We start from the raw sequence: 21,827 nt of genomic DNA, 5'->3' as shown, positions 1-21,827 counted from the left end.
CTGAGGGTAAAGCCTGGGATAGAATTCCTGGCTCTGCACTCAGAATTCAACCCTATCCAAGAGGCAGGTCTTAGCTCTCGTAGATTTCCCAGAGATTTGGGCTTAACAAAAACTGAGTCAAGGTTGGATGTTCAGGGGAGACCCACAGATCTGGTATCTCTTTGAACATAATTCTGACCTGCTGGGTTTCCAGCCTGGATGGGTTCAGTCTTCTCTGGGCATCTTTGGGGCTAAATATCCTTCCTGGGACATCCCAAACATTTAGCCCACTGAAATCTAGAACTGTTGATCACATGATCCTCCCCAGAAGCAGAGATCAAAAACAGACACCACCACACTCAGAAATGTGGGCTCTCTTAGGAATAAGCAGGGGGTCTTTCCCGCTGGTTGCTGATTTTCCCATTTCTCAGACTTTCTAAGCTTCTTTAACCTCTGAACTCCCAGACCCAAATGTCCCAACTTGAGCTTATTTGGTGCCCGGGGCTGACAGATCCACCACACCATATCATTAATCACCTACTTCCTTTGCCTACCATGGCTACCATAAAAGGATACTAGATCCAGACGTTCATCTGCTCTTTCCTGGACTAAGGTCCCCTCTTGTTTGGGGAGTTCTCCCATGTTTTCCTTCCAGCCACATTTGCCAAGTCATAAACATGAGTTCTCTCGGGTTTGTTCATCAGGAAGCCTCTTCCCCCATTGCCCAAGATGGCATGGAACTGACCTAGGCTTTACAGTACCTATGCCAACAGATGAGCTCTGATGTCCTGATAAATTTAAATGTGGGCCTAACTATGTTTGCTGAAGCCCAGAATCACACCTTCTGATAATGGCTTAGCCACAGAAGTGTGTGTGTGTGTGGGGGGCCTGCAAAGCCCATTTGTAGGTCAAAGGTCCTCAAAATATGAAGTATTTGAAAAAGAAAAGCAAATGTGCAAAGTTAAAAAAAAATACACTTGAAATTAAAAGTAATTAGAAATGATCAGGGGAAACAAGGCAGTCCAAGACAGTCCCTATGCTTGGAAATTTTGTGCCAGGGACCCCAGTATAAAAGTTTAAATGCCATTTCTATCAATCAATAGACAGTTAAGCACCTGATATATGCCAGACACTAACTAAACATTGTAAATATAAAAAGAGGCAAAATGCGGTCCCTTCCCTCAATGGGCACAAGCAAATAGATAAGTGAAGAAAAAGCAATATGTTGGCTAACTAGGAAATAATTAAGAGAAGGCAGGCACTGGAATTAAGAGGGATTAGAGAGGGCTTTTTGTAGAATGGGGATTTTAGTTAGGATTTAAAAGCCTAGGAGATTGAGATTAAGGAGAAACATGTGAGAACAACTAGAGAAAATGTTCAGTTACAAGGCATTCTTGAGCATATTATTCATATAACAGCTAGAAAGCCAGTATCAACTAGCATGAAAAGTATTCATCAGGTATCAAGGTATAGAGAGATAAAAGGAAATACATTATGGAGGGTTTTGAATATCAAACAGCATTTTGTATTTGATCCCAGAAGCAATATGGACCTAATGGAGTTTGTTGAGTAGAGATGTGATTAAATCTACACTTTAAGAAAATTATTTTAATGGCTGAATGGAGAAGGAATTGGAGTGGGGACAGACTTGAAACAAGCGGACCTACCAGTGACTATTTTAATAATCTGGGTGTGAGGTGATGGAGTTCTGCATCAGGATGGTGGCGATGTCAGAGGAGAGAAGGGATCATATTGGAGAGATGCTGCAAAGATCACATAGATCTTGGCGGCAACTTGGATAATGTGACTGGGGGTGGGAGTGGAGGAGTGGGGAAGAGAGAGTGAAGAGTCCAGTTGGGAGCCTGAGAGACTGGGAGACTGCTGTTGACCTCTGTGGCAGAGCTCCTTAAACTTTTTCCATCTCTTTTTACCTGAGAAGCTTTTTTTTTGAAACCATATCATATATATGTAATAGATATATAAACCAAAGATTTACTGATAATCATAATTTCATGATCCCCACATACATAACCCCATATGAGGTAACAAGACACTTTATAGTGATAAGGAAGATAAATGAGGGAGAAGTTTCCAGGGAAAGATTATGAGTTCTGTTTTGGTTATATTGAATTTAAGAAGTCTCTTGAACATCCAGATGTCTTAAAGGCAGTTGGAGATGTGAGACTAGAGGTCAACAGAGAGTGTGTGGCAGGATAAATAGATTGGCTATCATCAGCATAAAGAGAATTAAATCTGGGGGGGGGAGGGGAGAGAAGAAGGGGCCTGGGGCAGATAACAACATTAAGTGAAGCAGTATAAAAGGAGCAAAGAAAGGATCCAGGATAGAACCCTGAGGGATGATTAGAGGACATCATTGGGAGAAGAATCCTGGGAAAGAAGGAAAGGGGAAAAAAGTAGGAAGAGAACCAGAAGAGAAAGGAGTGTCTCAAAAATTGAGAGAGAAGAAAGTGTTGAGGAGGAGAGAAAGATCCACAGTGTCAAAGGCTGCAAAGAGGTTGAAGAGAATGAGGATTGAGAAAAGGCCACTAATTTTGAAGAGCGCCTTTTTGGTGGATAAGGTTGGAAGCCAGATTGCAAAAGTTTAAGAAGAGAGTGTGAGGAAGGAAAATGGAAGTACCTATTTGTTGACAACTTTTTCAAAGCGTTTAGCCATAAAAGGCAGAAAAGGTATGACTATAATTAGCAATAATGGAAATATCAAGTGAGTATTTTTTTCAGAATAGAGGTGACAGGGGAATGTTTGTAGACAATAGGAAATGAGCCAGTAACAAGGGACGAATTGAAAATAAATAAGAATATTTAAGAGGGCATACCAAAAGATTGTTGGAGGATATGGGATGGAATGGTATTGGTTGAATAGTTGGATCTTTGATAAGGAGAAAGGTCACCTCGTCATATGAAAAAGAAGTGATGGAGAAGAGAGTGGAAGGAGATAGTTGAGTGATAGGAAATGAGGAACAAGAAAAGAGAGAAAACTCATGATTAATAACTTCAATTTTTTTTTGTAATATATGAGGCAAGGTTCTCAGCTGAGAAGGTGGGGAAAATGAAGGATGGAGGGATGAAAAGAAGTGAAAGAGTCTCTGTGGGGAGGGAGAGAGAAATTTGGTTAAGGAGTAGAATAGGATTGCAGAGCAGCAGTGAGGATCTAGTTGAGGTTACATAACATAAATCTGTTATGGATTCAGGCAGGACAGTTGTGTGATTTTCACTATCTTCACTCAGCAGCACATGTGTAGGAATGAAGGCAACTTTTAAGGCTTGGCTAGAATTAAGTGATGATATGATAAGAATAACAAATCAAAAGACAATAATAGTGTAAAGTTCAATGGGTTCACCAAGTGGTCAAGACGGGGAGCAGAGGAAATAATGACTACTTTTGGAAAGATGACCTGGGAAAGAATCAAGGGGTCAAGTGATTGGGAATCCCAATTTGAATGAATAGGGTTTTGTAAGGGAAGATAGAAACAAAGAGGGGCTTCAGAATTCTTGAAGAGATAGGTGGCAGATTTGTGGATAATGACCATTTTAATGTATGGCTAAGGTACGGCAGAGGATTATTTGTAGGAGTAAAGTAGGTGGAGGAATTGAATGCATAGAATATTTGGGCAAGAATCAATGTATATATTGAAGTGCTCTAGTTTTGGCGCCCCACGTTGGGCGCCAAAATGTGGTGATTTTCTTCTTTTTAAAATAATAGTTCTCTCTAGGAGAGAGAGCAGGTGATTTTCTTCTTTTTAAAATAATAGTTCTCTCTAGGAGAGAGAGCAGGTTTCTCAGGGGAGGTTTTCTGGAGGCAGTCTTAGTATCAGTTCAGATCAATAATTACCCCAAATGCAGCCAGGTGATAAAAGTTCAGATCTTTTATTGTGTCCAATATAGCCCAGTTAGCTTAGGCCTATCTCTCTGCTTGGTTCCAAGAGCTCTTGTAGCTTTGTCCTTTGCTTCTGCCTCTGCTTTCTTCAGCCTCCAATTCAGCTCCACTCTCCATGTAATTCAGCTGAACTTCTCTTCGAGCGCCTCTGTCTGTTTCTTATATATGAGAGAGAGGAATTGTGGGATACAAGAGAGAGGGATTATGGGTTTCTTCCCAGATTGCTCTTTGGCCCTAAGAGCTTCAAGGGAGGTGTGAATTCACAAAGTTACACAGTTAACTTTGTGAATCTCCCATACTTGTGAATTCCAATGAGTAAAGGTGAAAACACAAGCATTGTATCAATTAGTTCTACTTAGTACCTTGTTTCAGGTTCTGGCCCAAAACATTTCCTTGTAAGATCAGATCAGTGATACTGAACCATGCTAAATTAGATAATTATTGTCTCTATCAACTCTAATGACTTAACAATTTGTAAAGATTCCAACACTCTAGTATGCAAGTAGAGTCAGGAAGGAAAGAGAACTTATGAGTGAGGAAGGAAGGGGAGGCTTTTGACAATGGCTACCAGAATTTTAATTGAGTGGTAGATATGAATAGCATGAACTTCAAAGGAAGAGAGATTACTGAGGGAATGAGGAGGAGGGGAACTGGGAAATGACAGTTGGGAGCAAGGAATATTCAACTCCCCCACTTCAATCAGTGAACCTAGAACAATGAAAAATGAATGAAGGGTGATAGGAATGCTGTGCCATCAAGGGGAAATTAGGTTTCAGAAAGAGCTAGTACTTCTTATTTACAGGACCAAATTCAGCTTCTTCAACATCTTTGTGTCTCAGTTTCCTCAGCTGTAAAATGGTAATATTTATAAATTTATATTTATATGTAAATATAAATTTATTTATGAATTTAGCACAATGCTCTATAAATGTTCTTCTTTTTGCTTGCTTCTCTAGGACTTAACATTGCTCCTGGAACAGAGTGCTCAAAAACCATTTGTTGACTGACTGATCTCCTTTATGGGTTTTCCATTGTCTATTCTTCTTTAATGAGAGATAGAGGTATAACCTGTTTCTTTCCAGATCCTGTGAGTGCATGAATTAGTTCCCCTAGCACTTCAATAGTAATGACATCCTTGGATGTCACTAGTGTCTCTATCTTGACAGCGGAAAAAAAGCATCAAGGAACCAACAGTCTAATGGAAGAAAGATGGCTCTTTTATCTTTGAGGTGATCTTGACTAGAAAGATGAGGAAAGAATACCATTTGAGGTTCAAGACAGTGTTGGAATCATGTCAAAGGCCACTTAGGAGCTGGATGGAATTCTGAGCCGGGATTGGGGGCTTGGTAGTGGGATGGAGGTGTTGGGCAAATATCGGCCTTGAATCCCATTTGGTTCCTATAAAGTTTGACTTCTTAAACTTTTTCCATTTGAGACCCATTTTTACCCAATAAATCTTTACATAACTCTAGGTACTTTGGTATATAAAACAGGTAAACAGAGTGAATGTTTATTCACTGATAATAAATCACAATTTCATAACTTCCAAATTCAGTTGTGAGATCCCACGTGAGGTTCAAGAAGCTGGTTTGTAAAGGACTAGTTTTGGAACTTTAATTAAGTGATTTAACCTGTCCATGAAAGAACCGTTTCTCCACCCATAACAACAAGAAGCAATTCCATTTAGTTCTGGCATAGAATGATACCAGGCTCCCCATTTTAAACTGATGCCAATTGAAATTAGCTATGGCCAAGATCTATCAACTTCACCCTTGCAACATCTCTCCAATATATCCCCTTTTCTCCTGACACTATTCCCCCATTTGGTGCAGATCCTCATCACCTCATACCTGAATTATTGCAATAGCCATTTGTGGTTATGCCTGCCTCAAGACTCTTCCTAATCTTCCATTCAGCCATTAAAGCAATTGGGTCAGATCATATCACCTCCCTCTCTTCCCTACTCAAAAAACTGCAGTGGCTCCCTATTGCCTCCAAGATCAAATACAAAATGCTCTGGTTGGTATTCAAAGCCCTTCCTAACCTGCTCCCTTCTCCCCATACACCTTTCCAATCTTCTTACACCTTATACATTACCGCTTACTCTTCAATACCGTGACACTGTCCTCCTTTTTATTTCTTAAACAAGACCATCCATCTCTCAGCTCTGGCTGTTGCCATCAGCTGTCCCTCCACATCTGGAGGGTTCCCTCTCCTCCTCTTAGTACAAAGTAGAGAGTTAATAAGTGTTTGCTGAATGACTGACTGATCTCTCTCTCTTGGCTTCCTTCAAATCTCAGTTAAAATACTCTTTTCTCCCAGAAGGCTTTTGAAATCCTAACTCTAATTCTTTCTTTCTGGTGAGATTTTCCATTTGATCTTCTTTAGAGCTTGCATGTTTGTGGTTGTTTACATCATCCTCCCATCAGAATGTGAATCCCTCTATGTTCTGAGAGGGTCTTTTGCCTGTAGTTAAATCCCCAGTGCTTTGTAGAATGTCTAACACATAGTAGGTGCTAATGAATGGTTAGTGACTGATATGTATATCACATACATACACGTGTGTGTGCACATGTATTCATGCAATGTACACCTTGATATACACATGTACATGGATGCATATGTATGCAAAACTACATGAATACATATATACACAAACAGGATGGAACAAGTCTTCCCATGTCAACCTTTTGCTTAAGACTTTTAGTGGCTCTCTATTTCTTCTAGAAAAACAACACGAGCTCCTCAGCTGGGCAAGGACAGCCCTCTTCCATTTGTCTCCCATCTACCTTTACAGCCATAGCTTATATTCTCCTACCTTCCCACCAATTTAGCCCAACTTATCTACTGGCTATTTCCTGAACTCTACATTACATTTCCCATAAACATACCTTGGCTGAAGCTATACTTTCTTTCTGCTTTTCCTTCTTTTTTTCCTCCCTCTCTCTCTCCCTCTTCCCTTCCTTTTTTCCTCCTTTCCTTCCCGCCTTTCTTCTCTGTCTTCTTTCTTTATTTCTTTCTCCTTCCTTTCCTCCTTCCTTTTTTTCTTCCTTCCTTTCTCTCTTCCTCACTTTCTTCTTCCTTCCTTCCTTCCTTTCTTTCTTCCTTCCTTATTCTTTCCTTTCCTTCCTTCCTTCCTTCCATTCTCTTTCTTTCTTTCTGTTTCTTTTCCTTCCTTCTTCTTCTTTTTTCTTCTCCTCTCTCCACTCTTCCCTACTTTCTCTGCCTCCTTTTTGTCTTTCTTTCTCTCAATTTTGTGAATTCCCACCTTCCTTCAAAGCTCAATCCAGGGTACAGATTCTATCAGAAGATTTTTTGATTTTCCTACTTCCCATTATTAGTGGTCTCACTGGTCTCAAATTATTTTTTAAATTTATATATATAAAACATATACATATCTGTATCTAATAAATTGTAAATATATCTAAGGGGGGACATCCTTTTTTTTCTTGTCTATCCCCAGCATTTGGCACAGTACCTAGTATGTGATAGTTTGTATGTGGTTTTGTTTGTTTTAGCTTTTTCAAAGAGATATTTTGAAAACATAGCAAGAGCAAAAGTACAAATATCCCCTCCACCAACTCCAACATTCTCTCTCACCTGTTCCAGAGTCCCTAGGGATAGTGCGCTCAGACTAAAGGCAATTTCCATAAAGCACAGGTCTCACCAAGTTCATCATTAGCCAAATCCAGTATCATTGAAATTCAGCATTACTGTTAGAAGAGTGCACGTCTCAGCTACAAAAGTAGTCTATTCCGAAAGTTATCCCTTTATTCAGGATGAATTATAAAAGCTGTCACTGACTCTATTCCAAGACCTCAGGTAGTTTAGTCTCTTGAATATTATAAGGTGATAGTCATCTCCAATGTCCTTCAACTAAAATAAAAGAACCAATGTGGAAGCAGAAAAACCAAGGTGCATATTCCTAGGCCATATGTCAGTGTCAGTTGGAGAGGGTCCATGGCCTCTCCTCTCACAGCTTTGGATCTCTCTTTCCCCTGGAACATCCAAGCAAGAAGGAAGCAGACCAACTGTAATAGTTCAAGTTTTAGTATACTGAAGGGATGGCTGGTTGGCTTGGTACAAAGCAAAGATCCATTATTTGAATGTGAATCAGTCAAACTCCTCTCCACTACATCTCACTGTCTCTACACTGTTGGATTTAAAGGCTTCTCTGTGAAGGGTTTCTCTGCATTTTTCTCTAAGGATCTGCAATGGAAGTTTCCATTTCTTTTCCTCTCTTCTTAATGCTCAAGTCTTTCTAAGTCCTTCTCTCTCTTGGATCTCTGAACTAAGAATTCTGTCCTGGCAGGGTGGGGGTTAGAACGTCTGGGTGTTCCATGACAGTTGCCCAGGTTAATTGATTTAAAGTGATGGACCAAGCCCAAACAACCAGAAAGAAAAAGTTCTTGAATGAAAGCTTCACACCCTTCAAATGCACCCCGACAATGCAGACTAGGAAAAGTACAGGAGATTCTCAAGTACTGGGAAGCACAGGTATGGAATGGCTTCAGAGGTTGAGGGAGAGGTGAGGATGAGTCTGTCAAGGAAGGGAATGGAAACAAGAGGTTCATGGCATGGGCTGGAGTTTTGTGAACCTTAGGCTAAAAATGACCAAAGGGGATATGTGATCTCCAGCAATTGTTTAGGGAATATTATTTGCAATGAGAATGATGGGCTCAGGGAATGACAGAAATCAGACAGTTGCACAACTCAAGGGAAAGATGGATACTTATTTGAAGGTTAGATTAGACTTGTATTCTTCTAAATGTGACTCAATTTTCTAAATATGTCAGAAACATTGGCTGTAAAAAATATTTTCCCACCTTTCTGCTTCCCTTCTAATCTTGGCTGTGTTGGTTTTGTTTCTGCAAAAACTTTTTCATTTAATTAATCAAAATTGTCCATTTTGCATTTCATAATGCTCTCTTGTTCTTCTTTGGCCAGAAATTACTTTCTTCTCCAAAGATTTGATAAGTGAAATATCCCTCGCTCTCCTAATTTGGGGCTTAAGGGGATGTAAGAGTGAGCAGTTGAGAATGAAATCTTAGGAAATAGGAACAAAATCAAAAGGTTTGAAGATTAGGGAATAAAGATAGAGGTAGGAAGTTTATTGGGTAGGTGAGGGATAGGAGTTAAAGGCTGGTAGCTAGGATTTTCAGAGGATCAGGGCAAGAATTAGGGCAAAAGCTATGAGAACTCAAAAGATGATGATAGGGGTGGTAGAGGTGAATTATGATTCCTCAAGAAACGGAGATTCTCTGAATCTTCTTACCCCCAAATAGTCTTGTCCTTCCTTTTTACATTCCTGTTTTTATAAATAGTACCACTATCTTCCTTGACATTCTATCCACAATATATCTAAACAATCTATCCCTACTCTTACCTCAATCGACAAAAAAGGCAAGCAAAACTGTGTAATACTCCAATCATGAAGGACAGGTAATGTGGTATTCTCCAAATCAGTCTTCTGAAGTAATAGTGATCATTGCCTCTATTGAGAATCTTTATTCTTTGAATGCTTTCTTTATTTATATTATTTTAGTCATTGGATGTATAATTTTACTGCTTCTTTTCCTCATGCTAAATTAGTTTAAAAAGTCTTCCTCTATTTCTGTTTATTTCCCATTTTCAGTGCTCCTTAGAAAGTAGCAATTCTTTATTTATTTAAAAATTTTTATTTTCCCCAGTTACGTGTAAAAAACATTATTTTGGTTATATATGTACATTCTTTTTTATGTATTTCCTTATGAATCTTGCTGGGAGAGAAAAATCAGAATAAAAGGGAAAAACCATGAGAGAGGAAAGAATAGAAAAAAAGGAGGAAAAGTGAACATAGCATGTATTGATTTATATTTAGTCTCCTTAATTCTCTCTCTGAACGCAGATGATGTTTTCTGTCCAAAACTTATTGGGATTATTGAATCACTGAGAAGAACCAAGTCTGTTATAATTGATAATCACACAATCTTGCTATTACTGTGTACAGTGTTTTCTTTGTTCTGTGTGTTTTGCTCAGCTTTAGTTCATGTAAATGTGAATCTTTTCAGTTTTTTCTAAAACCAGCCTGTTTGATAATTTTTTTAATAGAACAATAATATTCCATTACTTTCATATACCATACCTTATTCAACCATTCCCTAATTGATGAGCATCATTTTCTAATTCTTTACCACCACAGAAAGAGTTGCTACAAACATTTTTGTATATATGGGTTCTTTTCCCTCTTTTATGATCTCTTTGGGATTATAGACCCAGTACTGACACAGCTGGATCAAAGGATATGTGCAGTTTTTTAATCCTTTGGGTATAGTTCCAAATTGCTCTCCAGAATGGTTGGATCATTTCACAACTTTACCAATAATGCATTAGTGTCCCAGTTTTCCCACATCTCCAACATGTATCATTATCTTTTCCACTCATTTTAGCCAATCCTATAGGTGTGAAGTGGTACCTCAGAGTTATTTTAAATTGCATTTCTCTAATCAATAGTTATTTAGAACATTTATTCATATGATTACAGATGGCTTTAATTTCTTCATCTGAAAATTGTTCATATCCTTTGATCATTTATCAATTGGGGAATGACTCATGTTCTTATAAATTTTATTTAGACCCCTCTCTCTCTCTCTCTCTCTCTCTCTCTCTGTATGTATGTATATATATATAGCTATAAAAATTTCTTTCCAATTTTCTGCTGTCCTTCTAACCTTGGCCTTGTTGGTTTTGTTTCTACAAAAACTTTTTTAATTTAATCAAAGTTGTTTATTTTGCATTTCATAATGTTCTCTTGTTTTCTTTGGCCAGAAATTCTAAACTTCTCCAAAGATTTGACAGGTGAAATATCCCTTGCTTTTCTAATTTGCTTTTGGTATCACCCTTTATGCTTATATTATTCATCCATTTGGGCCTTATTTTGGTATGGGGTATGAGATGTAGATCTATGCCAAGTTTCTGACATATTCCAGTTTTTTCACAATTTTTGTCAAATAGTGAGTTCTTATCCCAGAAATTGAAGCTTTGGGGGTTTATAAAACACTAGATTGTGAAAGTCTTTGATTATTGGGTCATGTGTATATAATCTAGTCCACTGATTCACCAGAGTAGCAGCAGTTTTTTTTTTTTAATTTTAATTTTATTTTATTTAATAATAACTTTGTATCGACAGAATCCATGCCAGGGTAATTTTTTTACAACATTATCCCTTGCACTCACTTATGTTTCGTTTTTTCCCCTCCCTCCTTTCACCCCCCCCCCAAGATGGCAAGCAGTCATATATATGTTAAATATGTTGCAGTATATCCTAGATACAATACATATTTGCAGAACCGAACAGTTCTCCTGTTAGCAGCAGTTTTTAATGTGGAGTCTCTGAGCTTGTTTTTATTTTTAGATAATTATTGCAACATAACTGGTTTCCTTTGTAATTCAACGAATTTATTTTATGTATTTAAAACCAATGTTCCTGGAAGGGATCCTTTGGTTTTGCCATACTAAAGCCCCTTGAAGATAGGGACTATATTTAGTCTTTTTTTATCTCTCCAGCACTTGGCACAGTTCCTGGCATACAGAAGGGGCTTAATAAATGTTTATTGATTGACTAAAAAATGTCTGTGACATAAAAAAGGATTAAGAAAATACTATAGAGAAATGTTATTGCTCATACTCAAATATCCATTTCCTGAAAAGAGAGATGATGAACTCAAAGCATATTGAGACATATTTTGCAGGAATTTGTTTTGTTTAACTGAATATATTTTCAGCAGTAGGGTGTTTTTTTTTCAATGGGGAGCATAGTAGGAGGGAGAGAAGGTGGGTTTTCTATTGATTAATAAAAATATACATTTTAATTAAAAATTTTTAAAACAATAACTCTTTAATTGGCCATTCCCCAAGACTTGCACAACTACTTTTTCTTCAAGTTTTTGTTTCTTTGTTTTGTTTTTGCTAACAAAGAGAGTAATAATATGAAAGCTACATCTATCATGATTTAGGATCTATGCCCCATAGTGGGATTGCTGAGTCAAAGACTATGAGCAGCTTAGTAATTTAGTGGTTTAGTGGATAGAGTTTCTGGGCCTGAAGTCAGGTAAACTCATCTTCCAGAGTTCAAATCTAGCCTCAGATGCTTATTAGACATGTGACTCTGGAAAAGTCACTTCACCCTATTCCCCTGGGCTGAAGAAGAAAATGGTAAACCATTCCAATATATTTGCCAAGAAAATCCCAAATTTGGAGCAATATACCACAAAAACTAACTCAACAATAACATAATTACAAACTGATTTCCAGAGGTGGAGCCAAGATGGCAGAGTAAAGGCAGATTCTCCCCCAATTCATTTATTTATAAATAATGACTCAAAACAAATTTTAGAGCATCAGAACCCACAGAAAGATGGAGTATAACAATTTCCCAGCCAAAGACAACTTAGAAGATCAGTGGGAAAGGTCTGTTGAACCAGGGTAGGAAAGCAGCATGGTCCTGGCTCCTCCAGCATAGCCTTGACCTCAGACAATCAGAAGCAAACACCGGGGTCTATGAATCAGTAGCAGTGGTTTCCAAACTTAGAGACACCAAAGATTACTTGAAAAGTCGGCAGATTTATCTCACCAGAATGAGAGAGCCCAGGAAACCAGGAAATCAGCATTGGGAGCCAGTGAATCAGCAGTGGCGGCAGCAACAGTAGCAGTGGCTTTCAGAGGTTAAAATACATAGTAAGCCCAAAGTAGGGGGAGCAACCTGTTGGTCAGAAGGAGGTCTCTTTATTAGCATTGAGGCAAGACTCAGGTAGAGTGAAGAGGGAACTTCTCATGGTTCCAGGGTAGAAAAAAGTTCTTGTAGTCACTCACAGACCAAGCACACACCAAGAGAGTAGTAAACACTTCTTGGATCACATCATCTTAGAAGAACAGAAAACATATATAAAAGGATCTCTGAAAATAGCTATATAAAACCCCTGATCCTAGGAATATTGTATCTTTTATCCTGGAAGCAGAACCCTACTTGAATAAAGAATTAATAAACAAATAACAGAAAAAGATTTTAATCATAGAAAGTTACTATAATGACAAGGAAGATCAAACACACTCAAAAGACAACAAATTCAAAACTCCTACATCCAAAGCCTCCAATAAAAACAAAAATTGGTCTCAAGACATGGAAGAGCTCAAAAGGGATTCTGAAAGTCAAGTGAGAAAGGTGGGAGGAAATTGGGAAGAAAAATAAGAATGATGCAAAAGGAAGCACAAAAAAGCTAGTGAGAAGAATGCCTTAAAAAGCAAAATTGGGCAAGTGGAAAAGGGGACACAAAAGCTCACCAAAGAAAATAATTCCTTAAAAAGTATAATTGAGAAAATAGAAGCTAATGATTTAATGAGAAATCAAAAAACAATCAAGCAAAACCAAAAGAGGAAAAACTAGAAAACAATGTGAAATATCTCATTGGAAAAATAACTGACTTAAAAATAGATTCAGGAGAGATAATTTTAAAATGATAGGTCTACTCTGAAAGCTATGATCAAAAAAGAGCCTAAACATCATCCTTCAAGAAATTATCAAGGAAAACTGTCCTGATATTCTAGAATTAGAGGGTCAAATAGAAATTGAAAGGATCCACCCCATCACCACCTGAAAGAGATCCAAAGATGAAAACTCCCAGCAATATTATAGTCAAATTCTGGAAATCACAGGTCAAGGAGAAAATATTGCAAGCATCCAGAAAGAAACAATTCAAGTATAGTGGAATCACAATCTGGATAATACAAGATTTAGCAGTTACTACATCAAAAGATGAGAGGGCATGAAATAGGATATTTCAGAGATCAATAGAGACAGGATCACAATCAAGAATCATCTACCCAGCAAAATTTCAATAAAGCAAAGGACTTTAAAATCTTCATGACAAAAAGACCAAAGCTAAATAGAAAATTTGATTTTCATATATAGGTGTTAGGAGAAGTATAAGGGGATAATTACAAGGGACTTAATAAAGTTAATCTTGTTTACATTCATACATGGGAGGATGATACTTGTAATTCATAAGAACTCTCATTAGTTTAGCAGTTATAGCAGGACTATATGTAGACAGAGGACCTAGGTATAAGTTGAATATGAAGGATAATATCTTTTTTAAAAATTAGGGGGTGAGAAAGGAATGTACTGAGAAAAAGGGAGAAGAAGAGGTGGAATGGTGTAAATTATCAGCTATAAAAGAGGCAAAAAAAAAAAAAAAACCTTTTATAGTGGAGAAGAAAAGACTGTGTAAACTTGATTCTCATCAGAATTGGCTCAAAGAGGAGATAACATACACATTCAACATGGGTATAGAAATCTATCTTACCCTGCAGAAAAGTAGGAGGGAAAAGAGAAATGGGAAGTGGGAGGGTGATAGAAGGAAGGGCAATATTGGAAGAGGAGGTGGTCCGAAGCAAAACATTTTTGAGGAAGGACATGGTGAAAACAGAGAAAAATAGAATAAATGGAGATGGGGGATACTGTTAGTAACAATAATTGAGAAAAGAATCTTGAAGCAAATTTCTCTGATGAATGCATTTCTCAGATGTTTAGAGACTGAGTCAAATTATAAAGAAAATAAGAGCCATAAATAAGAACCATTCCCTAATTGATAAGTGAGCAAAAGATATGAATAGTTTTCAAATGAAGTAATCAAGCTATTTATAGGTATATCAAAAAAACAAAAAAAATCCCAACTCACTATTGGAGAAATGCAAATTTACAATCCTGAGATACTACCTCATACCTATTAGATTGGCTAATGGGCTAGAAAAGAACAATGACAAATGTTGGAAGGTGGGGAAAATGAGACATGAATACACTGTGAGTGGAATCATTCTGTAGAGCCCAAAGGGCTATCAAATCATGCTTTCCCTTCGGCCTAACAATACCACTGCTAATCATATGACTCTGGCTTCATTTCAGTTGTCCTCTTTAGCCTGGAACCCCAAATCAAGAATTCCTTCATCCTTCAAGTTCCCACCATCAGTAGCTTCCTGGTTCACCGATTCTATACACACCAGGGAAGAGGGTTGGCAGGGGGAGTACAAGGGAAGGATAAAGGAGGGCGGTGTAGCTGGACCTGTGACTTTTTATCATTAAAGGTTCCTTCAATCTTCCCGGACTCAGACCCCTCGACTCCCCACATTGTCTGGTGGGTCTGTGAAAGTTCCGTGGTTCAAGCTAAGGCTGCCTCTGAACCCCACAAGCTCCAGAGTTGTCTGCTTGCTGTTTCAGTAGCCAGCCTGTAAATGTTTACACTTCACAAGGACCAAATTTTTGTCTTTTGTCTTTCTTTGGGGCTTCTCTGCTTGTTCTAGGAAGACCCCTGTTCTGCCCTAAATCTTATTTATTTTTTACCTGTCAATGCTCACTCCAAGGCACAATTATATTTTACCGGGCAGGGAGAAAATGGAGCACTTGAAATTTTCTAACCTACTCTGCAATCTTTTAAGAATCCTCTCTCTTAGTCTTTAATATATAATGCCAGGCCCCTTTCATTCCTGCTTTTTCCTCATTGTGTCATATTATTTTTCTATACATATCCAATTAGCATAATAGAACATTAGTTTTAAATATCAAGGACAGAGTTTGTCCTTAATCATCTTTGTACTCCTAGTAACTTACTTGCACAAAGTAGGAATTAGAAAAAGGTTGATTAGTTGAAATCCTTTCCTGATTCCTACTTCCCCTTCATTTCCTACAATCAGGCCTTTTCTATTTCATCTTGCATCTCATCTCAAGCTCAAAATCCTTTACTGGCTCCATAATATCCATAAAATTAACTTCAGGCTTCATAGCCTACCAGTCCAATCCTCCTCCACAATTTGTACACTATCTACACTGATTCCAGTGCTCATCCAAGGATTATTTTAGCTTCTTTCTTCTGGAAAGACAATTTTGGCAGGTAAAAGATGAAATGTCTGAAAAAAATAAAGGCTCAATCTTCTAAAAAATAATGATGTATTAAGCGATGCATGCCAAATTACCCAAGAAACCAGGAGCAGACCCCTTCCTCAATCTTATTCCCCCTGAATATAGGGCGAGACAGATTTTTATATATTAAAAACAATAAAACAAGATCAATTAATTAAAAGCAAACAATAATACAATATTAGTTGTACATTTACATGAATAATGTATGTATACATTACAACCAAATTAGTAAAAATTATAATTATATAACATAAAATATAATATATGCTATGAGATGAGATGATACGATACAATGTAATATAATATAATTAGGTAGAAATTCTGATTTCTAACTGGAGGAAAAATTAGACAATTTCCCAGTTGGGAGAGGGAGAGTGAACAGATGCAATTCCCTAAAATCAGAAAAGGAGGTGTCCCCCTTCTCCCTCCCCTCCAAATGTCTGTAAACAAAGGAACATGGAAACAATAACTGATTGATCGGTACAGGTCAGTTTTTAGATAAGACATAGAAATAGCTTGAGATCTACAATTGTGAGAAAACTCCTTGCATCGATCTTTGTGTCTGACTGGGTTTTTGGTCAGCATGACCTATGTCTTAGTTAAGGATCTAAGTAGCAGCTAGGGGTGCTCCAGCTTCCCAGCTATTCAGGGCTAGGTTCAAACAAAGTAAGAAAGTTTTTTTTTTTTTTTTCCCAATATTCCCATTTGAATACAATTTTCTCACAGGACAGAAACTGGAATAGAAAGGGAACTAAACTAGCTCCAGAACTGAATCACCAGATGGAGTCATGGAGTTCATTTAAATTACACAATTAACTATTTGCTCAATTCCCTCATAATGTGATCTAGTAGAAAGTAGACTGGATCTGGATTTGGAGAATCTAGCCACCTTCTACTCATGTGAACTTGAGTAAATGATTTCATTTTTGTGGTGTTCCATTTTCCTATGTGCAAATGAGAACAGACTAGATGATCCGATGACAGACCCAGAATTCTGCTAAGTTGAATTTAATTCACCTAGGATTGGCAAGTCCATGCTTTATGCTTTATATAGGTGATGGGGGAATACAAAGGAAAATACGAAACAGGGCCTCTTACAGACATACAAACTAATTATTCTTCTGACATATGAGAAAATTATAAAAGATAAAGGAGAACCAGGGAAGATATTATGGGGAAACATATGAGGAAGGAAAAATCCCCTTTCCACATAGGGAAGAGAAGTTCAAGGCTTCCCAGAAGTGGCAAATGAGCTGAGATTGAACAAAAGAGAAAAAAGGCTCATCTCTGGTGATAGAAAAGAGATTCTCTTCTAGTCTCCTGGGATGGTCTAAACAAAGGCACACCCATGGAAATGGAGTTGGAGCGGGGAGGTACCCAAGAACTCAGCTCAAGTGTTATGTACTTCCTAAGCATAATGTTATTTTCTGGAATCAGGAGTCAGGAAAATACATTTAAGTATGAGAGGAGATGATGTGGGCTGTGGGGTGGGACTGGGGGTGATAAAATGAGAGAAAAGACATACATATACATATATATGTGTGTGTGTGTGTGTGTGTGTGTGGAGTGAGCTTGGATGAAGACACAAATAAAAATAAAGTTTGGGCAGGAGAATAGAAAAAGTATCAAGAAAAGGCATAGGATTGGGGATGAGTTTGGGGACTAGGAGAAGGGATTGGGGGATGAATGGCTTGGGACTTCACATAATGAACATAAATCTCCTTTGTACCCTGCTCTCCCCCCAGAAATTCTGTCTCGATTACCTGCCTCCATCTGGAATGAAAATCGATTCGTCTTAAGGGCCTGGGCTCTCTCCATCAGTATTTTAGCATTTCTTTTGCTGCTTTCTTTGTTTGATGGAAGGCTGGCTGACATTGAAGTGACAGAAAATTACAAAGAAGCCCTGGGCTACTGGACCAACTGTCAGTATCACTCCTGCCCAGATCTAGGCAAGGTTACAGGTACGGATGAGAGCGTCCGGCAGGTGGGGCTATCATGGGAAGACAGAGGCCAGGATTCCGCACAATTCCTAACCTCCATCTTCCCTATACCTAAGTCCATCCCAGTCTCATCCCTATCCCTACACTGAGGAAGGGTCTGGGAGGAAACTGACCAATGGCTCTACCAACATCACTTCTTCTCTCCAGTGAATAAACACCTGGGAATGGGCTTCATGATGCTCGCCCTGGGCTCCGAGATCTTCTGCCTCCTCTTCATGGGCTTCTCTTTCCGGCCCATCTTCCGAAGAATCGTTCGCTGTGATTTGGTCTTTAGTATCCTCAACTTTACTACTGGTAGGATGGACCTGGGGTCAGGCCTGAGGTGCAGAAGAAGGGAGGAGATGGATTTGGGCCAGGGTGGGAATAGGGAATTATCTAAGAAAGGAGCCTTAATGACACTTGGATGGAGGAAGCCTCAATTGGAAAGGGGAAACCATGGAGCCTCTTTCTGGCCCATCTCTCCTTGGCAGTGGGTCTCAGTCCTACCTCAGCTCCTGTCTTAGAGTCCCTGTCTCACATTCTACTTCACCCCGGTCTGTCTATTTTCGGGGGTCCCTCTTTCTCGTTCTCTGTGTGCTCCTGTCTCTATGTCCCGGGTCCTTCCATCTCCACCTGAAGACCCTTTGGGATATCAGTTTGGTTGGCTGCACCCCTCTCTGCCTCCAACTTTGGGTCTCCCTCCCGGGGTGTTACAGGGTTCTCCCCTCTTTCTCTGGCCCTCTGCTCCCTCCATCTCTTAATATCTCCTATTCTGTCTCTCAGAGCTTTCCGTCCTCTTGTTGGGGTCTCTCGAGGTAGCTCAGTCTCTGGAGGAGGAGGTCAGTCCATTTTAGTGTAGCTCCGAGGGCAGGCGGTGGCGCAACGGGAGTAAGAAAATACTCTGAGCCTCTCAAGGCCTCTGTGTCTCTGGCCCCACCGGAGCACAGGGGTCCTGATTTTCCTTAGTATGCTGCTCTTCACCCTCGAATGCCGTTTCCTCTCCCCGATCAAGGTCACCTTCGTTGTCCCTTACTATTTGTGCTGGTGTAGCTCCGTTTTGCAGTTCCTCTCAGGTAAGCGGGAAAGAGAGGGGATAGAGGAAAGGGAGAGAAGACAGATGAGAGCCGAGAGGGGTTGGGGGGGCGAGGAGTGGGAGGAGAGGAAAGGGATGACGAGAGCTGTAAAGAGAAAACAGAGGACTGGGAGAAGAAAGGGGGGGGGAAGAGGAGACAGAGGTGAGAGAAAAAGGGAAGGGGATGCAGGTGGGAGAAGTAAGAGAGAGGATGTGGGTGGGAGAAGAAAGGGAAGGGATGTGGGTGGGAGAAGAAAGGGAAAGGATGCGGGTGGGAGAAGGAAGGGACGCGGGTGGGAGAAGAAAGGGAAGGGACGCGGGTGGGAGAAGAAAGGGGGGGACGCGGGTGGGAGAAGAAAGGGGGGGACGCGGGTGGGAGAAGAAAGGGAAAGGATGCGGGTGGGAGAAGGAAGGGACGCGGGTGGGAGAAGAAAGGGAGGGGATGCAGGGGAGAGAAGGACAGAAAAGGAGCTGGGAGCACAGGTGAGAAGTATACCAGGGCGGGGGCGGAGAGAGAGGAAGGAAAAGAGAAGAGGGAGCTGGAGAGGATGGGCCGCCCCTCTCCACCCCGCCCTTCGGGCTTTCCTTCCTCCTCTTCTCGCCTCCCTTCCGGCCTGACCAGCTGCATCTCCGCCCTCTTCGCTCCAGGCATCCTCTGCCTGATCAACTACCGGCAAACCTTCGACGTGTCCGTCTCGTCCGTCTCGACCCTCTCGGGCTTCCACGAGCGCTCGCCGTCCGTGTTCCCGCCGCTGCCGCAGATCCGCTCTCCCCAGTTTCGTGGCGCTAGGAAAACCCTCCGCGTGGGGAGGCGCCGGACCACCTTCCAGCTGGCGTCCCACGCCTCGGAGTAGCCCGCCCCTCTGCACTCGCTCGGCCCCTCTCCCAATAAACCCGGCCCGCCGGCCCCTCTCCGTGTCCGAGGCCTTTCCGTCCCGTGTCCTGGGGCTGGGGGCAGGTGGGGCGGGGGGCGGAGCGAGAGAAGGGCGAACGGGCGGAGCGGGAAAATCGGCCTGCCCGGACCCATTGCCCGCAGAATGGTCGCTTAAATGTGGGGACCTCGGGGGCTTTAGCTGTAAAAAGGGAGTAGAGGGAGCGGGATGTGAATAAATGCGCTCTCAGGACCCTGACAGCTCCGTCTACAATCTAGTGATCTGGGGCCCCCGCCTCTGTCTCCGTCTGTCTCTGTCTCAGTCTCTATCTCTCTGTTTCTCTTTGTGTCTCTGTCCCAGTCTCTGTCTATTTCTCTTATTGTCTTTCTATCTCTGTTTTAGTCTCCATCTCTCTGTCTCTGTCACTGTCTCTGCCTCTTGTATCTCTCAGACACTGTGTCTGTCTCTGTTTCTCTGTATGTCTTTGTCTCTGCCTCTGTGTCTGTGTGTTTTTGTATCTGTCTCAAATTCTGTCTCTGTCCTTGTCTCTCCGTCTCTGTCTTTCTGTCTCTCTCTACTTTGTATCTCTGTCCCTGTCTTTGTCTCCCCGTCTCAGTCTCTGTCTCTGGTTATCGCTGTTGCTGTTTCTTCTGCTTTGTCTGTCTGTCTCCTCCTTGCTTTCACCGTCCCTTTTCCTTTCTCCCTCCTTCCCTCTCTCAGTCTCTCTTTATCATCGCCTCTGTATTCGTGTTCCTGTACCTGCCTTTATGTCTCAGTCTCGATCTCCACTTCTGCCTGAGTTATTGGGGATTGAAAAGGAAGGCTACTGATCCTTACACTTGCAGTTGGGAAGAAATCTTGAAGAGCCCGCGATCAAGCCCTCTCATTGACCGAATCAAAAAATGAGGTCCTTGGATCTAAGGGGAGAGGCTCACAGGGAAGGACTGAGAGATGGTCAGGATTCTCTGTCAGCTCTGAGGTCACCTGTCGCAAAGAACCATACAACTCCCAGGCTTTGGAGAAAACTCACTAGGTATACATCCTGTCTCCCAGCTACGTTTCCGGCACACAGCATTGTACCGGGTCATGTTCTAGGGGTGAACATCAGATTTGGTTGGGGAGGATTTCCCAATCAATATAATTCAGCTCAGTGGGGAGGGTTTCTGGGGAAAGAAGGAAAAGTCAGGTCCAGAACCATATTGGAGATAATCCTTTAGCTCTCCAACAGCCCCGGGGAACACAGGACCCTAAATATTCCTATTTTGTACTTAGGAATACAAAGTATTCCTGTACTTAGGCACATCCAAGACCCTTCCTCTCTCCCTGGGGCTTTCCCAGCTCTACCCCAGAGACCCAAGTGGCCAATCCCCATTCCTTCCTTCCCTTAGTAAGGACTCTGATTTCTCTGATCCTGTCATCTGAAATTTCAAGAGCTCTCATTGACTCCCCAATTAATGTTTCCTTCAATAATCCAGCCATCCTCATTTCTCTAGTTCTTTGCTCCTTAGGGACCCAACTATTCTGCTGTAGCCCCCTGCTCAACAGGAAGTCAGGTGTCGATCCTATTGGGACTGGTCATACTATCCCAGCCTGAAGCCCGGCAGATGATGCCCGGGGCAGGTTCTGAATATTGCAGGGTCAGAGAGACCGAATGAACCTATTGAACCTGACTGGAAAGACCAAATGTAGCACCGTGTCATGGCTTCAGATAGCCAAACTAGTGACATTCAGGAGGCATTAGTTGAAACAAGACCGGATGAAGCTAGTTTTCACCGGCAATGATTTGCCATTCTCTTCCTGTGAGGTCGGCCAGCCCAGCCAGGTCTTATGAGAACTAGGCAAGAGATGAGAAAAGGTAAAAATGGAGAAAAGATAATGAAAAGCCACAAAGAGAAGATAGTAGAAGTGGAGAGAAAAGGGACAAGAGATTTAAAAAAATGGAAGGGGGAGAAGGGGAAAAGATGGAAGAAGGACATGAGAGAAAGAGAAACAGAACAAGGAGCAAGAAAAGTTAGATGAAAGGGAAAAGAGAGAAAAAAGAGAAATAGAGAAGGGAGGGGAGGTAGAAAGGCCAGAATAG

At 40.7% G+C, this 21,827-nt stretch overlaps 1 protein-coding gene across 1 annotated transcript; it reads left to right on the top strand.

Annotated features, from left to right (window-relative positions):
- The first annotated feature begins 7,480 nt into the window (after positions 1-7,480).
- Positions 7,481-20,005, top strand: LOC127558207 (uncharacterized). Its single transcript, XM_051991434.1, has 5 exons — positions 7,481-8,371; positions 17,570-17,785; positions 17,972-18,118; positions 18,751-18,876; positions 19,524-20,005. The coding sequence occupies exons 1-5, from the start codon at positions 8,248-8,250 to the stop codon at positions 19,727-19,729; spliced, it is 819 nt and encodes a 272-aa protein (XP_051847394.1). The 5' UTR covers positions 7,481-8,247; the 3' UTR covers positions 19,730-20,005.
- The last annotated feature ends 1,822 nt before the right edge of the window (positions 20,006-21,827 follow it).

The sequence above is a fragment of the Antechinus flavipes genome, chromosome 3, assembly GCF_016432865.1.
Source record: "Antechinus flavipes isolate AdamAnt ecotype Samford, QLD, Australia chromosome 3, AdamAnt_v2, whole genome shotgun sequence".
Taxonomy (NCBI): Eukaryota; Metazoa; Chordata; class Mammalia; order Dasyuromorphia; family Dasyuridae; genus Antechinus; species Antechinus flavipes.
The sequence above is the reverse complement of the archived record's forward strand: the minus strand, read 5'-3'. Positions and strand labels throughout refer to the sequence as shown.

Excerpts from the sequence above, each read along its gene's own strand:
- LOC127558207 (XM_051991434.1), top strand. The coding sequence starts at position 8,248 with ATGGACCAAGCCCAAACAACCAGAAAGAAAAAGTTCTTGAATGAAAGC. Across the intron at positions 18,119-18,750 it reads TATCCTCAACTTTACTACTG|GGGTCCTGATTTTCCTTAGT; the intron begins GTAGGATGGACC and ends ACCGGAGCACAG. Across the intron at positions 18,877-19,523 it reads CGTTTTGCAGTTCCTCTCAG|GCATCCTCTGCCTGATCAAC; the intron begins GTAAGCGGGAAA and ends TCTTCGCTCCAG.